This window comes from Orycteropus afer, unplaced genomic scaffold (assembly GCF_000298275.1).
Source record: "Orycteropus afer afer isolate SDZICR_OR568_19922 unplaced genomic scaffold, OryAfe1.0 scaffold00311, whole genome shotgun sequence".
Taxonomy (NCBI): Eukaryota; Metazoa; Chordata; class Mammalia; order Tubulidentata; family Orycteropodidae; genus Orycteropus; species Orycteropus afer.
In genome coordinates this window covers 1,796,749-1,805,740 of record NW_006921898.1, presented here as the reverse complement: position 1 = coordinate 1,805,740, position 8,992 = coordinate 1,796,749, and the positions used below count along the sequence as shown (strand labels likewise).

Genomic DNA, 8,992 nt, shown 5'->3' with positions numbered 1-8,992 from the left:
ATGATGGGCTCGAGTATAGCATGGATTGTGGGGCTGGCGCGGGATCGGGCAGTGTTTCGTTCTGCTGTGCATGGGGTCGCTATGAGTTGGAAACGACTCGATGGCACTTAACAACAACATCATAGTTCACTCCTCAGAAGGAAGGTTGGGCAATCTACTTCTGTAATGATATAGCTTCAGAAACCCAAGGAGGGGTCACTATGAGTCGGGTCCAACTTGACAGCACATAACATCATCATCATAGTTCAGCCCTGGTGGTGTAGTGGGTAAGGCATTTGGCTGCTAACCAGGTCAGTGGTTCAAATCCACCAGCTGCTGTGTGGGAGGTAGATGAGGCAATCTACTTCTGTAAAGATTTACAACCTTGGAAATTCAGTGGGGAGTCACTGAGTCAAAATTGACCTGATGGCAGTGGGTTTTGGTGTTTTTATTTGGTACCATAATTGAGATAATACTGTATTCTACCTTTCACAACTGACATTGTTTCATAAGCATCTCCCCAAGTTATTACAGACTTTCCAAAGACGGTCTTTGTAAAGTGCTATATAATATTCTCTGTCAGGCCTTTAAGTCAGTGATAGCATTTCAAGTAAACCAGGACTAGTCCACTTACATGGAATGATGAGGTCAAAGAGTGGAATACTGGTGTGTCTTTTGAGGGCAGAATCTAAGTGTATTGCATGATTTTCCAAAAGAAGTGCCTCTAGTACTCTGGTTCATAATCTTAGATGGTGTTTAGGCAAAATTTCTTTTTTAGCTTCAAAACTTAAACAAATTATCCAGAACTTCCCAAATGCTATTGCTTTGGACAAGTAAAAAGCATTTTCAAAAATGAGTCGATGTGAAGAAAGACATTAAGTATACATGATGTGGCTCCAATCATGAAAGTGGTATGTGAATGACCCAAGTTTGGAAAACATGTCCTAGCCTCACCCAGAGTGGTTACTGATTACTCATATACAAAAGACTTCTCCCAGTACTTGGAAGTTTTTTTTTAAATTTCCATTTCTGATCAAAAATAATGTTTTTAAATAATCATTGCTAAATACATAGGTAGAAAGAGGAGAATGTGTGACATTTGTCAATCTATTTTATTTCATTTAGTTCTAACCACACTCTGATGTAGGCATTAATGCAGGTTCACAGATTGGGGATCTGGGCCCCACCACCAGTAAGTGGCCAGACCAGCACTCCACACAGGCTCCTATACTTTTTGCGCTCTTTCTGGTGAGCTCCGTGCTCCCTGCTTACTCAGTTTCACTTTCTTTCCATTGAGCACTGCAAAAACTCCACCTATTAGGAACCTGGCCTCTGCAAATTATCAATTTGGAAAAATGTAAACTATAGATCAAGCAAGTACCTACATAATGCAAGCAAATCTTGTCCCTCACATCACAGCATATACAGGACACCCACCTTGAGCTTATGGCTTTCCTGGCTTCTTCAGTTTCAAGCCAGACAGAGTCTTCATGTTCCATATGCAAACAGACTTAATGCATCCTAGCCATGGAGAATTTGGAAAACACAAGTGTGCATAGAAAGGAAAAACCCAGCATCACACAGCACCACTTAGAAATAACCACAGTTGACAGTTTGGTTGGTATTAATTCCAATTTTTACTGTGCATACACACTCACCAATGTATTTTAATTATGGGCTTTTACAATACATATGGTTTTACCACCTGGTTTATTTTGAACATTTCCCCTGGTTTTCTACAACAGTTAAAATATTTGCCCAATAAGGAGAAAACATAAAGTAACCAATCATGTCGGGGAAATTTAGATATTTTTCTTTCCCAAGAAGACTTTATTCTCCTTACAATGCCTTGAGAAAAGAGAAGCACTGTCTTAGATAGCTTGTGTTATACTGCTTTCTATAGATGATGGGCACTTGCCCTTTAGTTAGCTTTTGAATTTGTTTCTCTACTCTTACCTTGTCATGAGTTCTGGTGGTGTAGTGCCTAAGGCATTTGACTGCTAACCAGAAGGTTGTCAAGTAAATTATTTTGTTTTCCCATTCTGTCTTTCCCCTTTACTTTCTCTTATCCACCTAGTCTCCAGGGTAAACACATATCTCCATCACTATAGCACTCCTGTCTCCTACCTTCCATTAAAGATGCTTTTTCTCTTTTCTTTTAACTACATTCTTTATTGATTTTTGACCAACTCTATTATTCTATCCTCAGTTCCACATTCCAAACAAAACCAAACTCACTGCCATCAGTGGGATCCGCCTCATAGTCACCCCTCCTTGAGTTTCCAAGGAGGGGGTATTACTACGGAAGTAGATTGCCCAAATTTCTTTACAAGGAGTGGCTGGTGGGTTTGAACTACCAGCCTTCTGGTTAGCAGTTAAATGCCTTAGGCACTACACCACCAGAGCTCCTCAGTTCCACATTAGGATTAGCCTTTAATAATCTCAAGATAGAATTCATATGTTTATAGAAAAACGTTGATATGAACCCCTTTGTTGAGCTAGATGTATCAAGATACACAGGGCTTGGTCACAAAGTAGATATGGTTAACTATTTTTTTAAAGTAGGTTTTTGGGGTAGGAGGGCAAAGTGAAGGAAAACAGCAGCTGGCACATTAAGGAAGAATTAGGGACCATTATTGAAATGTATTAATTATTTAAAGGCAACAAACCAATGATCATCTTTCAGTTATGTTAGAGTGGCAGCCCTTACTGATTATGACATCTAGACTTGCAGTTCCAGCAAAGGCAAAGTTGATTAATAGGACAGTGTAGAAATGTAGATGCCAGCTAGCATAAGAGTGGTGCATATGGATGGCGTTAATTCTGGAGTCCTGGAAGCTGTTAGGTGCTCATCCATCATCACATGGCCATCTGGAAGGTGGGACATTTGGTCATTATCCTGCAGCCCAAACATGTGGCATATCTACACAAGCCAAAAATCAGTTGAGGCTTCACATTTGATGAGTACAGTATGTTTATGAGATCAAAAGTACTAATGGCATGAAATCCAGACTCCCCTGGAAAAAGACTTTCAACCAAAGTAGCCTTGGCCTCCTGTAACTACCTCTTTCCTGGAATTCACTTTCATACCTTGCAATCTACCCAGAGTCCACCCAGTGGTGCCATGGAAGAAAGGCCTGGTGATCTGCTTCCATAAAGATTACAGCCAAGAAAATCCTGTGGAGCAGTTCTACTCTGAAGCACATGGGGTTGCCATGAGTTGGAATCAACCTGATGACAACTAGGTTGTGTTAATCTACCACAGTTGGTGGTACAGGAGTGGGGCAGAACTTGTTAGGCTCTGTTGATAAAGGGACAGCATACTTTGGGCCCCAAGTTCCAGGAAAAACAACAACATGGTATCCACCCATCCAGTCATTTAGCCCACACTTATCCAACACCTACCCTGGGCCTGACACTGAGAATGCAAATGGAAGACACAGCTCTTGTCTGTGTAGAGAGACTCCCCCCATGGGCTCTGTGAAGCATTAGCTTTATTTTCTAGATTTGAACATTTTCAGTTTTTAACATCTAAATGGTCCAAACTATGAAAGGCTTTGGAACTTGTGTGGCCCTAGAAATCTGGCTCAGGTTGGGATGGGAAGAATATCCTCTCTTCTTATTTTTCTTTTGGCCCCTGCCCTTCTTTTTGTCAAATCGATAAGGTCAAAAGATTCTGAGATCAAACAATCAATAGGGCTGTCATACAAGAGAGTTTTAGGGCCCATGAAAAAGTTTCTAAAGGATGAGAATGAGTCAAGCCTCTGGTAGAAATTTAAGGCCATTAACTGATGTTCAGTGGCCCTGACACTGCTGTTGGAGTGAGCATTAATTGAGTGGTCCATCCTAGAGAGTGTGTGGGTACTCCTGCCCAAAGAAAAAGGCACTCTGGTGGTGTAGTGGGTAAGGCATTTGGCTGCTAAACAGAAGGTCAGTGGTTCAAACCCACTAGCCACTACTCAGGAAGAAGATGAGGCAACCTACTACTGAAAGATTTACAGCCTTGGAAACCCAATGGGGGTTGCTATGAGTCAGAATCAACTTGATGGCAGGAGGTTTGGTTTGGGTTTTGACCCAAAGAAAAGAATACCAGAGAGCACATTTTTTTTTAGATTTAAGAAATAAATTATTTTCTTATTTATTTTCATCAACGGAATTTCACAGACAATAACAAAAACCAAACCAGTTGCCATCAAGTCAATTCCCATTCATGGTAACCCAATGTGTTTCAGAATAGAACTGTCCTTCAGTGTTTTCAGTGGCTGTGACCTTCCAGAAGTAGATCGCCAGGGCTTTCTTCTGAGGTACCTCTGTTGTTGTTATGTGCCGTCGAGTTGGACCTGACTCATAGCGACCCCTTCTTGGGTTTCCGAGGCAGTATCACTACAGAAGTAGATTGCCCCATCTTCCTTCCGAGGAGTGGCTGGTGGGTTTGAACTGCCAGCCTTCTGGTTAGCAGTCAAGTGCCTTAGGCACTATGCTACCAGAGCTCCTGAGGTACCTCTAGGTGGATTCAAACCATCAACCTTTTGATTAGTAGCCGAGCACCTTACCATTTGCATCACCCAGGGATTCCTCACAGACTATAAAAGGATGTCAAATAGGGTAACTCTATCTGAGCACAACTAGCTACATTTCTGAGGGAGTAAATATCAAGGATGGCAACGTGACTATGCCATCTGGAGTCTTTAATACTTTCATAAGCAGAAGTTCGGCATGAGGTAGGAGGAGAAATCTGTTAACTAAACCCTCCTAGACAACTAACTAACCCCAGAGGGCAAAAGAAAGGAACATGCGCTTACCACAGCCAGGCAAAAATGTCTGATGAAAGCAGCGAAGCCTGCCGTGCCAGCATTTACACATGGAACACTTCTTGGGCAGCCAGGTGTCATGGGGCACAGACCCACAGTTCCTGAGAATGGACAGATGAGGCTCTTCTCTCTCCTCTCCAGTGCCTAGTCCCTTCTCTCCCACCTCCACCCATTTAATGGCTTACTCTCTTCGAACATCATGCTCACAGTTCCGTCCGTAGAAAGAGGGGGGGCAGGCGCAAAAGGAACCCAGCATGCAGGTTCCCCCATTCAGACAGCAGGTCTTGTTTAGTTCTTTACCTAAGATGAGACAGAAAATGCGTTAGAGGCTAGAGGGATGGAATAGCCCAAGGGCATTCCAGTGAGCAAAGGTTTATAATGAGTTTATGAACTGAATCTCCTCAATGTGTGTGGAGATGCCTCAAAATTGTAAACTTTACAGAATAAGACTCTTTTAGACTTCCTTTTACTTCCTATATCTTTGGAGCGGAGAAATCTTTTTCACGCGCAGGCAAGTGGTGGTTCCGGAGCCCCCCAATGAACAAGTAGAATCAGGTGAGGCAAACTGCAGTGAAGAGAGGTGAACTTCTTAATGACGGTTTCACCTCTATAACTGAAACCAATCCAACCACCCACCCAGCTCACCAGAATGAGGTACCCACTCTCTTATGTGAAAGAATCAGGCACTCAGGAGTTAAATGAAGGAGGGAACAGAAATACTACAGGACAGAGCTAAAGACAGTAGGTCTTACTGTCCTGGATGCCCAGGAACGGGAAAGGCTGGACAGACTGATGATGAACTGCAGGCTCTTCCTGGGACCGAGTGTTGGCATCTCCCTGTGAAAGACGTGCAAACTCATGGTGGTCCAACCCTTAAAGACAAAAATCAACTCATGGAGTCTGTGCTTCAGGCCACAGGAACATGTAGTGATCAAAAGAACAAAATGTCTCTCACCAGCAACTAATCCCAGTTCAAACGCTTTGGAAAAGGCCATGATGAAAATCATACTAGAAGGAGGAAAACAGACATCTGTTAGCAAAACAAAGCAAATAAAACTCTCTGAATTAACACCAGGATCCTCTGTATTACCACAACAAGGATACAACCACAGACTTGAGAGTACTACCTCTTTCTTTTTCTATTCTTTTTAAAATGGCTGACTAATTGACTTAACAGTATAAAGAAAAATGTTGAAACTAAGTCACCTATTTGCCAACTCTTTTCAATATGTATTATTACTTCTTAGGCTCTGTCTTCACATGCACATAATTTTAAGTAGGTATAAATCTGTTGTTATTTTTCATTTCACATATTTTTTTTTCTCCTGAGCATAGTTTTCATATAAAAGTTTAAAAATGGCTGCCTGATATTGTGGAAGGCTGAAGGGTTCCTCCCTGAAAACTGTAGAACTTTTACAGGCTAGCTGGCATGATTAAAGTGGACATTAATCATCACGACTAACTTGCTGTTTTCCCTTCCCTTTCATGCAAATAGAATAGCCAACCTTTTTACAGAGGCTGAGTTCTTTAGATTTGCTATTTTCAATTCTGTAGGAGCTCTGGTAGCGTAGTGCCTAAGGCACTTGACTGCTAACCAGAAGGCTGGCAGTTTAAACCCATCAGCCACTCCTTGGAAGGAAGGTTGGGCAATCTACTTCTGTAGTGATTGTTGTTGTTTGCCGGTCGAGTTGAGCAGTCAAGTGCCTTAGGCACTATGCTACCAGAGCTCCTACTGCCTCAGAAACCCAAGAAGGGGTCGCTATGAGTCGGGGCTGACTTGATGGCACATAACAACAACAACAACAACATTTTCATTTATGTATTCTTTTAAGCATAGCCCTCTCCCACGATTGGTTTCAGCTGAGAACCATAGCCTACAACAAGATGACTCTGAGAAAGGAGACACCGAGCCTTGGAGCAACCAAAGGAGATAAAGAAGAAATGGAGATATCCCTGGTGGACCAAGAGGCCTGAGGGTGCCCACTCCCATACCCTCCCCTCCTGGTAGAGTTAATCTTTCTAGGGAGGTGTGAGGAACTTGAAGGACACTTCTCCAGACCTGTTGTTGTTGTTGTTATGTGCCGTCGAGTCAAACCCGACTCATAGCGACCCCTCCTTGGGTTTCCGAGGCAGTATCACTGCGGAAGTAGGATTGCCCAACCTTCCTTCCGAGGAGTGGCTGGTGGGTTTGAACCGCCAGCCATCTGGTTAGCAGGCAAGTGTCTTAGCCACTATGCTACCAGAGCTCCTGGTTTTTAATCACTGACCAGAAGAGTAGAGAGCTCACAAGGCAATAACAACTCATCCTGATAACAAGAAGGAAACATTCCTCAAACCCTCCTACCCCCTCAGCCCAATTCCCTTTAAAAACCCTAACCATTCCCCAGCTTGGGGAGATAAACATTTTAGAGAAATGATTCTCACTGTCTCTCTGGGTATTGATGCTCAACAAAATTTTGCTTTCCCTCTTCAACCTGTTATGATCATTGGTGCTTTGCAACAGGGGTAAGGATCTTGTTTTCTTACATCAGTATTACGTGTTATTGCTGATCACATTTTACAAATGATTTCATTAAAATCAGTCATTTAAAAAGTTTGCAGGTTAAACTTTTTTTTTTTTTTTTGCTATTATTATACTTAATAGTGTTGCAAATATTGAATCTGTCTATGCATTTAACTTTTTCCAGAAACAGATTTTTAATTGGGTTGTAATATTGACTTTTTCATGCACTGGAGTAGGAAACTACTAACCATTGCAAAGGCAGAGACATTAACGGGAATGAAAGTGTTAAAAGCCAACAGCAAAGATAGGTGTAACTATGTGAAGTACCAGGTCTTTCAGGGAAAACTGCAGCAGTATTAAAGTTTGAGCAAGATAAAGTAAAACAATGGAGAGGCAGAGAAATTATTTCCTAAACCAGCAATCTGTAGAAATCAAAAATTCATGCTCAAGATCGGTTCATACCTGGAAGTGAAGCACCCCATCTTCTTGTGGTCCAAAGTTCTTAACAACTGAGGGAGAAAAATGTTAGCATGGCTTTTTAATTGACACAGTCACTGCTGAAGCACAAAAAGGAAAACATTTAAAAAGAAAAAATATTCCAGATTAAAAAATATGGTTTCCTCAGGAGTCAGGATGTCCAAGGAAAGCCAGGCACTCATCACTTTATGGCTCCAGTGAATGCTTTGACCTTGAGGCGGGACTTGGCCTTCCGGGGGAACAAACAACAAACTCCTGCGGTGGCAAGGAAGTCTCTCAGGTGGGCGGGGGTGGGGTAGGCAGGAGGCCAACATCCATTATAATGCCAGACCTTTCAGGAGTGGAGGTGAGAGGCGTCCAGGGGGCAGACACCCTGTAAGATAACAGAAAAGGCGGGATCTTGTTAAACCGGCAAACTAGCCCAAGGGTCTCCATTGCTAGTTGGGCTCTGATCAAGCTGGTTCCAGATTGGGGAAGTGGTGGAAAGTAATGATTCAGAAAAACCTAGACAGCAGGTATGGGTTTCTCACGGCGTTTGACATTTTATTGCCTAGTTCCATTTCCTCAAATTTGCTTATTTATTTATTTTCAAGAAAGGTGTGTTGTGTTCTGCTCTGGGGATACTAAGGTTAAGAGGACAGGTGTGCTCTCGGTCCGCGGCGGGCCTAGGTCTGTGTGGAGAGGCTAGGAAGCCTGCAACTGAGATGAAGAGTGTGGGACGCTCGCTCGGTAAGTTCAGTGTCAGGAGGGGTCCCCTGGGGGCTCCAGGCCTGGTAAATTCAGGCAGGAAGAAAGCGGGAGGCCGCGTCAGGTGTCCGGGCGGGTGGAGGGGCTAGGCCACCAGGTGCGAGTGTGCGGAGGGCGGGGCGGGGGTGGTGGTGGACAACGAATATGAGCTCCTGCAGGGTTTCCGCCGGGAAAACTTTCTGCAAACAAGGCTAACCCGCAAGAGAGACCATTTCAGCCTTGATCTGGTGGCGCAGTGAGTTAAGGCATTGGCTGCTAACCAGAAGGTTAGCAGTCCAAACTCACCAGCTGCTCCACGGGAAGGAAGGTGGGGCAATCTTCTTGGGTAAAGATTTACAGCCTTGGAAACCCAGTGGGGACAGTTCTACTCTGTCCCAAAGGGTCGCTATGCATCGCAATCTACTCGATGGCGATAGGTTTAAGGATTTTTTGTCAGTGCCCCAGCGTCCAGAATGTGGGCTCTGACATTCCCCGG

The 8,992-nt window shown here is 43.4% G+C and overlaps 1 protein-coding gene across 1 annotated transcript; it reads right to left on the bottom strand.

The window, feature by feature from the left end:
- Positions 1 to 2,734: 2,734 nt before the first annotated feature.
- On the bottom strand, positions 2,735 to 5,797 carry TDGF1 (teratocarcinoma-derived growth factor 1). Its single transcript, XM_007951782.1, has 5 exons — positions 5,746 to 5,797; positions 5,543 to 5,662; positions 4,976 to 5,090; positions 4,782 to 4,891; positions 2,735 to 2,850 (listed from the first exon to the last, which is right to left on the bottom strand). Exons 1-5 carry the CDS (start codon positions 5,795 to 5,797, stop codon positions 2,735 to 2,737), a joined length of 513 nt encoding a protein of 170 aa, XP_007949973.1.
- Positions 5,798 to 8,992: the final 3,195 nt, after the last annotated feature.